This window comes from Lampetra planeri, chromosome 28 (assembly GCF_965212315.1).
Source record: "Lampetra planeri chromosome 28, kcLamPlan1.2.h2, whole genome shotgun sequence".
NCBI classification, from domain to species: domain Eukaryota; kingdom Metazoa; phylum Chordata; class Hyperoartia; order Petromyzontiformes; family Petromyzontidae; genus Lampetra; species Lampetra planeri.
The window spans coordinates 469,461-485,649 of NC_136134.1; the positions used below are offsets into that span (position 1 = coordinate 469,461).

Here is a 16,189-nt window from a genome sequence, read left to right on the forward strand (position 1 = left end):
GTTCTGTTGTCGTGGTGGCATTGGTTGATGGTTGCGGATGGTAGTGTTCGCGTTGTGTTGTGTTGTTACGTTAGTTGTTGTTCTTGTTGTTGTTGTTATGTTACGGGGCACACAGGGGGGTTTGTATATTTTTATAGCAGCCGGGTCGGCTGCGAGCTATGTGGTAGGGGGTGATGTAGTGGTGGTGTTGACGTGCGCCGACTGTGACAGTGATGGATCACGGGGCGGCACGGGGTGCGGGGTTGGGCACGCGTTGTGGGCGTGGTATGGACGCGCGCGCCGGGAGTGACAGATGACGGGGCGGCGCGGCGTGGGTGGTGAGGCACGCTGAGATGTGGGAAAACAGGATCGTAGCCAGCGCCCAGTGATTGGTCGAATAGGATGGGTGCTCGCAGCGACGTCCGCAGGTGGGGTATAAAGGGGGACGCGCGAGAGCACTCGAGGAGAGAGAGTTATCCAGTTGAAGATCGAAGACGGAGTTGAAGACCTAGTGCCCCGAGACCCCTAGTCCTGCCGTCCTTGTAGGGACCGGGGCCCTGTGTGGCTCGGAGGCGAGACTGTGGGACCCGGGGTCCGACGCCCACGTGGGTCGGGCTGGGGACCCACAGTCAAGACGGACACCCCGGGCAGGGAGTGTCCAGAGTAGCTCAGTGGGCGTTAGTCGCCAGAGTAGCTAAGTGGGTGTTGGTCACCCGAGTAGCTCAGTGGGCGTTAGTCGCCAGGGTAGCTAAGTGGGTGTTGGTCACCCGAGTAGCTCAGTGGGCGTTAGTCGCCGAGTAGCTAAGTGGGTGTTGGTCACCCGAGTAGCTCAGTGGGCGTTAGTCGCCAGGGTAGCTAAGTGGGTGTTGGTCACCCGAGTAGCTCAGTGGGCGTTAGTCGCCAGGGTAGCTAAGTGGGTGTTTGTCACCCGAGATACTAAGTGGGTGTTAGTCACCTGTGAACGAGTTTGGTGAAATAAAGAGTGTGCTACCCGTGAAGTCGTCTCCCACCGAGTTACTACATTACACATACAATGACATCAAACGAATCTGGTTTCCATGGGGTTGCTGTCATTACTCAACTATACCCTCGACAACCAAAAACACCCAAATCATTGACATATACCAAATTGGAACGACACCGTTTCCTATGGGGCTGTTCTCCAATGCAAAAATTTTACGTTGCTCTGCGAGCGTTCCGAACTGATTCTTCGTTGTGAGGAACAAAAAGGCGGAGAGAAAGTTGGTACCCCCATCAGAGCAGAGGAGCCGTGGAGGCGTGCACCGTGCACTGGCTTTCCCGGGACCCGGGGGGTCACGACCCCCCCGGCATAGCATGCCGGCAACCGACACGGCGGTTGGGAGCACGAGCCCAGACACAACACGCCGACAACGCAGGCGGCGATGAGAAGCGCAAGCTCAGACACAGTGCGCCGACAACCCACGCAGCGGTCGGGAGCATGATTCCCTGACCCACACCTTGGCTTCGAAGAAGTTCTTGGCTCCCTTGACTCCCTCGGCGGAGACGTCGATCTCCGAGAGGCGAGCGAGCGCCAGCAGCCCGCTCTCCTCCTGCAGCTCCCCGGCCGCTGCTTTGTGGAAAATCAGCAGGAACTGTACAGGAGGGGATGAGAGGAAACACGACGGGGTGGTTGGGACCGTTTTTGATGTTCCCCTCGCACCTCCGATTGGCACGGTTGGCTACGTATGGTGTGACAGAAGTTCAACACAAGTACATACATACAGAATCAAAATATGTATACTGGTGGGATCCAATTAACTATAAAGCTCTTTTTTACAGATGTCCAGTAGGGGCGAGGTCAGAACATGACAACAATACAAAACACTTTAACACGTAGGCTTTCGCGACCAATATTATTCATAATCAACGTTTTTGGGTTTAGATCGCGTTATTTATAAATGTGTCGTAACCCTCCACCACCCGACACGGCCAATCAGTAAAAAAGTGTCACGTTGACAAAAGACAAATTGCTTTAGCCCACCGGTGTGTTGAAGCGCGAAACCACAACATTTACAATTTGAGTACGACGTTTCGCTGGTAATTGCATCCAGCATCATCGGGCAATTCGCCAGAATGGTGAGGCTCTGCTGTGATAATAAAATTAAAGATTTATTAGAGGAAAGTACCTACATTAAAATTAAACGAGATCCAACTAATACGTTGGAACGTAAGACTACTGCAATCATTGCAAATTCATTAATCCCAAAAAATGAGCAATTCCTAATTAAGCCAAGGGCTTCAAAACCACATAGACTGTATGGGCTACCAAAGATCCATAAAATCGGCATCCCTTTACGACCCATAGTCAGTACAATTGGCTCTGCCACATATAAATTAGCAAAATATGTAACTAAACAAATACAGCCTTACATCGGTAGGACATCATCATTCATAAGAAATTCAGAACATCTTGTGAATATTATCAAAGATATTAAACTTAACCCTAATGATATTTTGGTGAGTTTTGATGTGATTTCGCTATTCACTAAGGTTCCAGTGAGCGAGTCGCTTAAATTACTTGATACACTGGTAAAGAATACAGGTTTACCAAAAGATATTCCGAAACTCGCAGACCATTGTTTAAATAACACTTACTTCTTATGGAGAGGCGAATTCTTTAAACAAAGGGAGGGAGCAGCAATGGGCTCTCCTTTATCTCCTGCTATAGCAAATTTGTACATGGAAAACTTTGAAACCAGAGCACTTGCCTCGAGCACATTAAAACCATCCTTTTGGTTTAGATATGTGGATGACACTTTGGTTGTCTGGCCACATGGTAAAGATACACTTAACGATTTTCTAAATCATCTCAATGCACAAAACCCGGCCATTCAGTTCACCATGGAAATGGAGGTGAATAACACACTCCCGTTCCTGGATATTTTACTTGGGCATGGCCTAAATGGTAACATAACACACAGCGTTTACAGAAAGCAAACGCACACTGATGCCTATCTGAATGCAGATTCGCATCATCACCCAGCTCAGAAATCCTCTCTTATCAAGACGCTCATACATCGGGCTAAAACAGTGTCAGATGGTGAAAGTCTAGTGAGAGAGATTAAACATGTTAAAGAAGCACTAAGACAGAATGGCTACAATAATGCTCAAATTAACAGAGCACTGAATGCCAAATCACGATCGCAAAGCAACACTGCTGAAAGCGATCAGATTATTAAAACAATAAAAATACCATTTATCTCAGGAGTAACTGACAAATTAGCCCGTGTTTTGCAAAAGCAAAACATTACAGTAAGATTTAGTACAGTACACAAAATTCAACAACTAGTAACGTGCACTAAAGACGAATTACCTAAATTATCAACAGAAGGTGTATATCGGATTAATTGTGTATGTGGCAGATGCTATATTGGACAGACAGGGCGTAACGTTATTGTAAGACTAAAAGAACACCAGAGAAATATTAAATTATCACAAACACAACTGTCGGCAGTGGCAGAACATGCATGCCAACAGGGACACTCAATTGATTTTGACAACGTTGAAGTGCTGTGTAAAACTAGTTACTACTGGCAAAGACTAATTAGAGAATCGATTGAAATTGAGAGAAACAGAAATAACTTTAATCGCTCAGACAGCTACAGGCTTAGTGCGGCCTGGAAGCGTATTATTAAATAACATACATTAAAATTCCTTATAAGGGAAACAAACACTAACTGATTACTAATGTAGCATAATCACAATAAAACACATTCCAAATGATTACTAATTTACAACTCGCATCGTAACAATAGCCTGATTACTAATCTAGTATATAATTACAATAACTCCCCCCTCAAATCTTTGCACCTGATGAGTTAATGATGACGTCGCCCTGCTGCTGCTGCTCTATATAAGAACGGGAGACAGAGCAGAGCCTTACCATTCTGGCGAATTGCCCGATGATGCTGGATGCAATTACCAGCGAAACGTCGTACTCAAATTGTAAATGTTGTGGTTTCGCGCTTCAACACACCGGTGGGCTAAAGCAGTGAACTAATTTGTCTTTTGTCAACGTGACACTTTTTTACTGATTGGCCGTGTCGGGTGGTGGAGGGTTACGACACATTTATAAATAACGCGATCTGAACCCAAAAACGTTGATTATGAATACAAAACACGATACAAATGCAAAGTAGAGGCACAGTAAACAAATTACTTAAATATGTAATCAAAGACTCTCTCTCAGATGTCGATCTCCGTTGTCCTTTATTGGGTTCGTAGAATCCCGATACCACGGTGTCTCGCTCAGGCCCGCGTCCCTCTCAACGACCTCTCCACAGCCCCTCGGCTGCTCCGATATGCAGTCTCCCTGCTGCTCCGTTAGGCAGTCTCCCTGCTGCTCCGCCTTGTAGCCACACCGCTGCTCTGCTCTCTAGCTTCACTGCTGCCCCATATACAGCTAGCCTCCCACAGCCGCTAGCTCTCTGCGTCTGACACCGATGGCTAACGATGTCGACGTCTCCCACCGCGTGGCGACCGTGCCACTCTCTCCGTCCTGCCCAGCGTGGCCTCCTCCTGTTTCACTCCGTCTCAACTCCCCCTTCCCCTTCCGGTTCTCTCCCTAAATCCTCTCTCCCACGTGACCCTAACTCCACCCACTCCCCACGTGACCCAGACTCTGCCCCCCCTCAATCCTTGCTCGCATTACACGACCCCCCCCCTAATGAAAACCCAGCCATCCCCGGCTGCAATTAATATAATAAAATAATGCGAGCAATATTGGAACCATCTGGCATCACTGGACAACGGAGAATATAACAACGATAACAAGAACAACAAGAACAATATCAATCAACGAAAGGAAAGGGATTTGGAACGCGTGCGGGTCGCTGGCCCGTCATGAACGGGCGGCGGTCCCCCCACAGACCGAGAACGCGATGGGGTTTTAAGATTGACGGGAGTAAAACCGCCCGCCGCTGTTGGAGGCCCGTCAACGCCAAGGTCCCGTTCCCCAGGGAGACCCAAGTCTGGGGTCTCTGGCAACCGTGTCTGTGGTGGGGTTGGAGGGGCAGCGGGGTCAAGTGGCCCCATCGCCGTGGTAGGCCCACCCAGAGCAGGATTCGCCACATCCGCCTGCGTCACGGCTGGTTCGTCTGTAGAAGGCACGACAGGCGCGCTTGCAGAGTCAACAGGCAAGGGCAGAGGTGCGTCGGGTGCAACAGACACCGGCAAGGCAACATCAGGGGATGACGCATCCGTCCGCGGGGCCACGTAGGGCTTCAACCTAGACGTATGAACGTACCAGCACCGCGATCCGAACCGAACCCGTGCGGATTGCGGGTTAGGGACTTCAATAAGCTTAACCGGCCCCTGCCATGATTTGTGAAGCTTAGGGGAGGTCCCCGGCCGCACTTGCGGGCAGTGCTGCCATGCCATGTCCCCCACTCGCCAGGGGCATGTACCGGTCGAGCGCCGGGCGCAACGCTCGTTTCGCACCTGAGTCTTGGCAGTAGCCAATCGGGCCCCCTCCCGTGCCTCGGCGACGCGTCGAACAGTGTCCTGAATGTATGCGGGGAGAGGTTTAACAGGACCCTTCGCCCCCGTACCCAGCTGTACTTCCACCGGTGGCACATTCTCGCGGCCGTACATTAGAAAAAATGGAGAATACCCAGTGGACGCATGAGGCGTCATCCGATACGCGGAGAGTACCCCAGGTATATGCAAGTCCCAATCAGCTTGTTTCTCGTCAACCGTGTGACATAGCATGGCCAACAGCGTCCGATTAAGGCGTTCCACCATGCCATCCGTCTGTGGGTGGTAAGGAGACGTACGAACCTTCTTGGTTCCCAGAGCAGCGCACACTTCCGCCAACAATTTTGAAGAAAAATTTCGCCCTTGATCCGTGAGTAGCCTCTCCGGCGCCCCTTTGTCCATCACATATCCAAATAGGAAGGCGTCCGTGATAGACGCCGCTGACTGGTCGGGTAAGGGCCAAGCCATCGGCCAACGGGAAAGATATTCCACCCCGACCAGCAAATATTTATTACTCCTAGCGGATGGCAGGAAAGGTCCCAAAATATCCAGCGCCACCAACTCGTTGATTCGAGACACTTGTATAGACTGCACTGGCGGCACGTAAGGGTTTTTAGGCGGCTTCCGCCGGGCACACTCGGGACATGCCCGAATGTGTCCGACGACATCCGTCGTCATGCCGTGCCAGAAGTAGTCTCACTGCAATGTTAACAAAGTCTTCTGCACCCCGAGATGTAATAAAGTGTCGCCGTGCAGAGTCCGAATAAATTCGTACCGTTACGACGATGGTACTACCAGATGCCAGCGGTCATGCAATCCCTCCCTCCACATAAGCAAACCATCCCAGAGAGCGGCCCCCGGCGTCCCACTGGACAGCAATCTCCCCGCTCCCTTCGCAGCCCGACTCCATAAAGCCCCCAACGAGTCGTCAAGCAATTGTTCGCGAATCCATACCGAGCGCGGCAGGTTCAGAACCCCATCGGCCGGTCCTGGGCACACCGGAGCCCCAGGCACCTCGACAGCTGACACGACAAGCCGAGGGGGTAGCTGAACCGGCGTACACCTATTCGTACCCGACGCGCAAGCGCAAGGGGACCCCTGCGGTAATCTTGAGAGTGCGTCCGCATTCGCGTGACGCGACCCCCTCCGATATTGTATGTCGAAGGAAAATTCCTGCAGGGTCTCCAACCATCGTGCCAGTTGGCCAGATGGTTGCTCAACCCTCAGGGCATATTGCAGAGCCGCATGGTTCGTGCGCACAATAAACGACCGGCCGTAAAGATACGGCCGATATTGGCGGAGAAAATAGACAATAGCCAATAGTTTGCGGCGAGTAACGCAGTAACGGGTTTCTGCCGGGGACAGTACACGGCTACCGTAGGCTACCACGCGTTCTACGCCGCCCTTGGACTGTGACAGAACGGCCCCGATCCCAGTGTCACTAGCGTCCGTATCCAGAATAAAAGGTCGATCAAAATCCGGATAGTCCAATGTCGGCGCCGTCGCCAACCGATCGCGTAGGCCCTCAAACGCCGCTTCCTCCGGCGGACCCCAACTGAACCTTTGACCCTTACCCGTAAGGAGGTGCAAGGGCCTAGCGATCATAGCAAAGTTTGGAACGAACCTGCGATAGTATGAGGCGAACTCCAGGAAGCGACGTACGTCCCCAACCGAGGCCGGGGTTGGCCAGTTGCGGACGCACGCCGTCTTCTCCGGGTCCGTGGCCACCCCGTCCGCACTGACTATGTGTCCCAAATAACGCACGGATCGTTGCAGTAGGTGACACTTTTTCGGTTTGAATTTTAAATTGGCGGAGCGCATCCTAGCAAAAACCGTCTCCAATCTCTGCAAATGTTCGTCAAATGTGCGGCTAAAGACGATGACATCGTCTAAATAAATCAAACATGTCTCCCACTGCAGACCCGTTAACACCAGATCCATCAACCGCTGAAAAGTGGCGGGGGCCGCATTCAAGCCCATCAGAAGGCAATTAAACTGAAACAGTCCCTGCGGCGTACGGAAAGCCGTCTATTCCCTTGAGGACTCGTCGAGGGGAAGCTGCCAGAATCCCAAAGAAAGATCCAGCGTTGAAAAAAACTTCGCCCCAGACAACGCATTGAGGGAATCATCCATACGCGGCAGGGGGTACGCGTCTGCGACGGACACCTTGTTAAATTTTCGAAAATCGACGCAAAATGGCAGTTTCCCATCCTTCTTCTTCACAAGGACTACCGGCGCGCCCCATGGACTGTTAGACGGGGATATTATGTCAGCGGCTAGCATGTCCTCCACTGCACCGCGAACCTGATCCCGCTCCGTCGGGCTCAACCGATGCGAGTTCAACCGAATCGGAGTGGCATACCCCGTATCAATGTGGTGGGAAAGCAGGGAGGTGCGTCCCAAGTCAAAATCATCCGAGCTGAACACGTCGGAATAACTTAGCAACAGCGCGTGAAGCGCGGACCGTTGTTCTCCGGTCAGGGATGAATTCTCCCCGCATAACTCGGCAACCCAACGGTCATCCTGCCCCGTAGGCCCCGAAACCCCCCCTACCATGTCCCGGCGGACCTGGTTGTCATGGGTCGTGAACGCGGTCGTGGCGTGAGCCACAACCGTTCCGGCCCGGACACTGACATTCTCCGCACTCCCATTTAGCACCTGTAAGAACGGGGGCTAGCCCGGCCGGACAATCGTTTGTGCCCCAACCAGCACCGAGCCGCCCGTTATAGCCGTGGATGGCGATAACAGAACCCCCGCCGCTCCCTCAACGCCAGGTACTGGCTTCCGATATCTCAACGGGATAAGCATCTGCGAACCAGGTGGAATGTCAACAGATACTTCGGACAGCGCCTGCACCTGGCAAACAGGGGCAGGCCGGCCCCATGGTAACGGTAGGAACGAAATTTTGCGCCCCCCTGGTAAATCAATGCAGTTTTGATCAACCCGTATTTGAATGGGCATTTTTTCCAGGAAATCAGTCCCCAACAAACAGGGTACCGCGAGGGACCTAGAGATCAAAACGGTCCCTGAAGCCGACAACCCCCCAATGGATATGTTGGCGTCCACCTGGCCCACAATGCCCATACTTCCCCCATTCGCCGCTATGCATGAATCATAAACCACTCGCACTCTACCTGGCGGAATGCCCAAAAGATGGAAAATGACATCCGAAATAATGGTCGCGGACGCACCGGAGTCCACCAAAATACGCACCTCGACCCCCTGAATAGAACCCGGTACCGTGGACGACCCCGTAGCGGCCGCAACCACCCTCCGTGCCAATCGGCGCCATTGCGTCAGCGAGCGACACGGGTCAATCGGAGGCACCTCGTTGTTAACGACACACGGACCGCGCGGCGATGGTGATGCATGAGGTGACAGGCCTTGCCGGGTGTCTGATGCGCACCGACTTGCCTGTCCTGGCGGGTCTTTTCGCGCGACGTCCGTGGTCGAGGCCTCCTGCTGGGGCGGCCCCGGGATGCGAGCCCAACAGTCCCTGGTGAAGTGGCCCTTATGGCCGCAGCGGAAACACTCCACGTCGTTCCGGCGCGCGGCACCCCCTCTGTCCCGACGCTCTCGCGCCGGCGGGCCGGACTTCGGCCCCGTCCCCTCCCGAGCAGGCCACTGGGCGGAGGCGGCCGTCAACTCCTGCGGACCCTTGTTGTCAGGAACGTAGACCGCCTCCTTAGGATCCCACCCTGTAGCACCGCCTTCAACGATGGGGCCCCCCGTCCAGGCCGACACCTGCTTCCAGCGTCGGAAATTAAATTGAGCGTCCAAGCACTTAGCCGCAGCACGGGACGTCAATTTATCATGGCTGCACACCGGCATGGGGATCCCCAGGGCTCTAGACAATTCCAGCATCTTGCCCAACACAAGGGGCTCCAACAAATCCGGCTCCGTCTCGGGGTATGCCGCCATCGACAGTTCCAGAACTGCGCCTCTGAAAACCACCGGCGATTCATCAGGTGCTCGTTGGCGCTGAACAAATCTACGATGGGCATCGTCCGGAGGCTCGTACGCATCCGCCATTTCCTCGAAGACACCCTGTAGCGTCTTCTTCTTGTCGGCCTTGATGGAGCGGAAGAACCGGATGGACTCGTCGTCGAGAAGTGTTGGTAGGACTTCCAGGGCCTCCGCGTCCGTCCATTTGGCGGAGCGTACGGCCGCTTGAAACCGGCAGGCGAATGCGCTCCAATCGCCGCCGATGGAGAATTCTTTGACCGTTGTTAAATGACAGCTGCGGGTTCTTGCTCCGCCGTCCTCCTCCGATGGTGACACGCGCGGCAACGACAAGATGGCGTCACTCCGCAACGTGTGCAAGATGGCGGCTTCCCGCGGCGGAGGGCGCAAGATGGCGGCTTCCCGCCGTTCCTCCTCAGCCACGCCCAAGATGGCGTCTTCGTGCCGCGTGGTCGAGAGGGCTGATGGCGACGGCAAGGCCCCGGCCCGTTGTTCCCCGCCGGGCCTCCCCGAAGTCGTCGCCGGCATCACAAGGATGCACAATTGTGCCAACACCGTCTTCAGCGCCTCCAGTTGCGCCGCCACCTGTCGCCATCCGTCGTCAGCGTCCAGTCGCGCGGATGGGCCCACCAAGGCGGCCACATCCTGCACGCCCGGAACCCCGCTCGTCCCCGCGCCGCTTTCCTCCTCCATCGTCGGTAGCGCCGCCGCTGGAGGGAGGTCGTCGTCAGAAGATGTTGCAGAAGATGGTGCAGGGACGGTCTTCCTCCTGAGCTGTTTTGACATGCCGTTTCACTTCTGACACCAATGTAATAAAGGACTCTCTCTCAGATGTCGATCTCCGTTGTCCTTTATTGGGTTCGTAGAATCCCGATACCACGGCGTCTCGCTCAGGCCCGCGTCCCTCTCAACGACCTCTCCACAGCCCCTCGGCTGCTCCGATATGCAGTCTCCCTGCTGTTCCGATAGGCAGTCTCCCTGCTGCTCCGCCTTGCAGCCACACCACTGCTCCGCTCTCTAGCTTCACTGCTGCCCCATATACAGCTAGCCTCCCACAGCCGCTAGCTCTCTGCGTCTGACACCGATGGCCAACGATGTCGACGTCTCCCACCGCGTGGCGACCGCGCCACTCTCTCCGTCCTGCCCAGCGTGGCCTCCTCCTGTTTCACTCCGTCTCAACTCCCCCTTCCCCTTCCGGTTCTCTCCCTAAATCCTCTCTCCCACGTGACCCTAACTCCACCCACTCCCCACGTGACCCATACTCCGCCCCCCCTCAATCCTTGCTCGCATTACAAATATATAAACAAAATCAAACTTTGTGGCATGGCTTTTATTTGTGTGGTACGTTTAAGCAAACATTTGGGCTGACATAAACCACACTAAGAGCTGCCTCTCCACATGCTCCCACAGTGGCGAGATTTTAGCTACTTTGCCTGATATGCAGGGTCGTGGGTTCAATCCCCACCCTGACGCCTGCTGTATATTTGGAGTTTGCATGTTCTCCCCGTGGTCGTGTGGTTTTTCGCTCCACATTTAGAAACATGCTTTGAAAATATTTGGCTGCTATACATTTTCACATGATAAGCCACTTCATTGGGCTATAATTTGTGATAGCCAGATTGCTTCTGAAAAAGAGGTAAATAGCTCAGTGGGCCTTATCTGGTAAAATAAAAAGTTTCGTTTTAGTTTATACCCATTTAAGCACCAAACTCAATGGCCATTAAAACATCAAAAGTGAGCTCCTGTTGGAATGAGCGTTGACGTGCGCATGTCCATATTACACATTCTTATGGCAGGGGGGGGGGGAGAGTCTCTCCAAAGGACAACGGCTGTTGACTTCCCCACAAAGTGGTACTTATTTGATCGACCTCGGAAGGACTTTGGGCTGAGTCAGGCGCATCCAACAAGGATTTGAACTCGTAACCTTCCCGATCGTGAGCTGCTCGCTCTGCGACTGAGCCACCTGGCCAGCTAATGGTTGTTTAAGACTTACTCAGATATTGTGGAGGGTGTGAAGCAAAGCGCTATGAATAAACCTCTCCTTAACAGCTTCAACCACAGAGAGTATAGCTTGGAGGGTATGGGCAATAACTGCGAAGATTGACCTGCACCCAACAGCATAGCAATTACATAAGTAAGCATACAATGCACCTACTCCCCAAATATGTCTCAACATGTAAAGCAATTGAGAGTCTTGTTTTCCACATCCCATCAGCCACGGAGCCTTCTGGGAGTGATTTTTTTCAGGCAGCATTGGTTAAACACTAGCCAACCATGGGTCGTATACAATGGCGGAGCCAGGATTTTCAGGTAGGGGGGCAACCCCTCCATCAATGAAAAATTATAGGAGTTGTTAGTAAGTAAGGACTTATCCCTTGCTTTTAATTCGACGCGTGTGCAGCGATGGCGCAGCCATCGATCGAGGGTCAAATTCGAACTGTGTGTGATCGGCATCACGCTCGCTGAAGGTATGCCTTCAGGGAAGTCGTATACTGTATACACAAGTGTGCACAATTCTGAGTCACTTATAACTGCTTTGCCGTTACTTATTGCCAATTATGGACTCAGACTATTGTCCTATCATCTCATAGAGTCCCTGGCACGTAATAATATGCTACACAGTGGCCGTGGGGGTCGCAAAATTCCGATTTATTACTAATAAACCCCAATGATCCTACCCCCTCCCACTGGCTCTGCCAGTGATCGTATAAACCCACATTAATCAGCACTGGTTTAACACTAACCTCCTCTGGACCGTATAAACCCACATTAATCAGCACTGGTTTGACACTCGCCTACTCTGGATCGTATAAACCCATATTAATCAGAAATGGCTTAAACTAGCCTACTATGGACTGTATGGACTCGTATCAAGCACAGTGAGTGGTACTTTAGTCCCCGCACTGCGGAGCACTCACCTCCCGGATGCTGAGCCGCCCATCAAAGTCCTCGTCCACCTCGGCGATCATCTCCTTGAGGCCCAGGTGTGTCTGTGGGGCACCCAGTTTCTCCATCATGCATTTGAGGTCCATGAGGTCCATGTAGCCGTCCTTCCTGGAGTTGTGCCTGCAAGCACAGCGGAGCATCACGCTCATCTATAAATACACGCATTTCATACAGATGTGGGGTCGTTGCAAAAAAGATCGGCGTATAAGATGTCATCATTCACCGCTCATCCCCGTATGCAAGCACGTGGTTAATGGTCGGCTGCCGGATTCGCCCAGCTTCTCTCTCACAAAAGGTTGCTGGGCACACACGGCGATAACAATTACCGGGGTCGCCATTCTGGCCGTTGCCAATACAGAACAAGCCCGGGCGTGTGCATAACTCACAAATAACATTGCCCACCTCTCTCGGCCTGACTATTTTTATTTTTACAGGTAAAGCCCACTGAGCCATACAGCTCTCTTTCAGAAGCGACCTGGCCACACATGATAGCTCAACGAAGTGGCATATCACGTGGAAATTTATAGCGGCCAAATACTTTAAATACATGTTTCTAAATGTAGAGGAAAAACCGGTTGACCCAGGGAAAAAATCACACGTGGATAAAAATCCATGGAGAGAGCATGCAAACTCCAAATATACACAGCAGACGTCAACGTCGGATTCGAACCCACGACTGCCGATATACCAGGCGAGGTAGTTATCATCTCGCCACCGTGGCACTCCATTACATGAGCGATGAGGGGATGAGGTCAGTGGGAACACCGAAAACTCAACTGAGTGGGGGTTAGCAGGAGGAGGGGTGAAAGGTGATTAGCTGGGAAAGTTTAAAGGGACAAGCAGTTTGTATGTATTTATGTTGACCTTCTTTCGCACCCTACGTAGCCAGCCGCGCTAATCGGAGGTACGGGGGAAGGACAACGAACTAAACAGGAGAGTAAGCAGGAGGATACATTTATCAATCCACCCCTTCCCTGGGGATGGACAATTCAAACCCACAGTCTCAGGGAAAAGCAAATGTATCCACACACCCTTTCCCTGGGGATGACAATTAAAACGTACAGTCCCAGAGAAAAGCAGAGCAGAGCCAATAATTCCATCCCATTCAATGGCACCCTGCAAATAAAGCGCCACTAAAGAATGAATATCGCTCTTCAAAAACATCCAAAGAGCGCGAAGCCACCACCATATTGCTGCAGAGGCGTCTGATTAGCACCCAGCAGTGCATGTATCTACTGCACAACTACTAACTGCTGCTACTGCTGAATCATGTATGTGTCATGTGTGTATCACGTGCGTATTGATTGTCAGCGCATAAGAATGTGGTGACATGAACGTAATGAGTCAACCGAGAGTTGTCTCACCGTGACAAAAAGCACATTCTTCAAGAGACACAAACCCGGCTAATTTGATTGCTTACTTAGCTTGAACTGCACACGTTCGCGTTACGTTCACCTTACGTTACAAGTTGCAACATTCACGTCTCCGTTTTGTTTGCTTTACAGGGAAGTTCAGAATGTGTATATTTCCGAGTTCGCAGGAAATACGCTCGTCAGCCACGCCAGCAATTAGCATTGGCCAGGGAGCGGCGGCCACACGCCCTTGTATAATAAACGCAGGCACGCTCCATCTCCGCTGTGGACGTCCACGTGGTTCAGTTCCCTCAATTTGGCTGCCATGATCAGCCCACTGCTGGATGAAGGCCTCACCTACTGAACATCTGTGAAACTACTGGGCATCTGGGAAAAAAATGCTTCATAGCTCGTCGGATTCCTCCGGTATTAAATAAATATTCATATTATGTGTGCTACAGCTGGTGTTGTTGTTAGGTACCAGCAGTGCCCGATTTAGGCATAAGCTAAGTAGGCTGCAGCGTAGGGCCTCGCATTATGCCCTACCCAAGTCCCGCTTACTTTTCTTTCATCAATTGTGTACCTTCGCTAAACCACGTTTCTCCTCTTTGCGTCTTTCAGTGTAATTACTGATTACATGACAGTACATCATACGCACTGATTACACGAATGCCAGCGTCCTCTTTCCAGCTGCGCGTTCACGACCCGACATCGCCCCTCTGTGATGAAGGAACCACACAGGTTCGGATTCAGCCGGCAGAATATTCTTCGGCTGAAGGAAGTGGTGGGCAAGGTTAAGATAAAGCCGACCCCCCCTCCATAGCGACCCGATGGTGTCACCACCGGTGTGGCGCACGCACTTCGAATCAAAGTGGCTGCGGAGCAATTGCTGCCGCAGCTTGGGGCTGTGTCGCGTCACCTGGGCGGGCAGTCGGCGCAGCGGACGACGGCCGATCCGGGCAGCCACGTGGTATACGATACAACTCCGTCCTCTATTCGTTTCTCCACTCAAGCATACAAACGTCTGTCTTGTTTTACACATTGCATCAGCCACACGGCCTTCTGGGAATGCATCTTTTAAGCAGCAGCAGCATTGCTTTAACACGGGGATCGTCAACCAGAGACGCAATGCGACTCTGGTTGCGACTCTTTAAGGACTGCTTCGTGACGTTTTTTTATGTTTATTCTTGCATCCTTTCCCCGCACCTCCGATTAGCACGGTTGGCTCCGTACGGTGCGAAAGAAGTTCAACATACATACATTAAGGACCGTCTCGTATTCACATGCATTGCGGCTCTTGAATTTTTTTTTTACTGAATTCGAAAAAATGGCTCTTTGTATTATGGTGGTTGCCGGCGCCTGGTTTAACACAAGCAAACTTTGGCTCGGTTTTGACACTCGGCGTCTTAGCAGGCTGAACGCAGCGCTGGTGAACTTGCCTGGTTTGCCGATAGCCGCTGCGGTCTGCGAAATCACTGCACGGCTCAGGCGCGCAAAGCCGCAGACCCAGCGACGGGACGCGGGTGCGCTTGGAGGCGAGCGCTGCTGCTGGTTTGGACCTATTTCGCCTCTGGCAGGGCGAGATTGCTCGCTCCTCCCTGACCAGCGCGATTTCTCTTCGCCCGTGGCATCGTTTTTTGTGACAAACACAGTAAGCGTAATTCGAGCAGACGATTTGTCGGGAATGTTTTTTTTTTGGGGGGGGGGGGGGTGTTTGAGCAGTGGGCTCACCGCGCCGCGCTTCGCTGGATGCACTTTTCCAGGAATGTTAATGAGAGAGTTACGGTCGGGATTTCCTGCGCGGATGCGAGTGTTTTCATAACGGAGTCATTTGCGATAAACACCGCTCGCCGTTTGGGAGTGGCCGAGACCCTAGCCGAACACGGAGTTAAGCGTCGAGCCCGGGCGTCCATCACCAGACAGATAACTCGGCCTCGCAGCCCAACAGCTTTGAACACTTCCAGGAAATCTGCCCAGAGAGCCGTCGAGGTTTGCAAGGCTGCGTGAGTCAGGGCCTTAGTGCGCCCAGTGGGGCTGCAGGTTGCGCGGACCTCCAGTGTACGGGAAGGCGGCCGCATTGGCTCCGTGCTGAGCGTGCAAACACCTCGGCACAACGTTCCGATCGTATCGCCACCATCACCGCCGTTTTTTGCGGGTGAATGTCAAAATCTGCTGCTGTAAAAAGGACACTAAAACCATTGCCATTTTACAGAAACGCGACGGCATTGCAACGTCATTGTCAACAGCCCAGAGCGACATTCATTCAACATTACCGGCCCAATAGTGTTCCTGTTGCTCGCCGATGGTCTAATTTCCATTATTCACGAGCAGGCCCGGACTGGCCCATAGGGGCAGCAGTCCCGGTCGGCCGTTCTGTGTGGAGAAATTGCAAATGCAAAAAAAATGAAAACGTTATATATATTTTTTTTTATTACCTCTCGTGTGTACGCTTC

General features: G+C 52.4%; 1 protein-coding gene across 1 annotated transcript in view; it reads right to left on the reverse strand.

The window, feature by feature from the left end:
• LOC144728295 (EF-hand domain-containing protein D2-like) overlaps positions 1-16,189 on the reverse strand; it is an 86,848-nt gene that overhangs the window by 38,905 nt on the left and 31,754 nt on the right. The window contains exons 2-3 of the mRNA XM_078607614.1: positions 12,357-12,504; positions 1,458-1,592 (exon numbers count right to left, since the gene is read on the reverse strand). Of these exons, the coding sequence (XP_078463740.1) occupies positions 1,458-1,592; positions 12,357-12,504 (283 nt within the window). The remainder of the gene's footprint in view (positions 1-1,457; positions 1,593-12,356; positions 12,505-16,189) is intronic.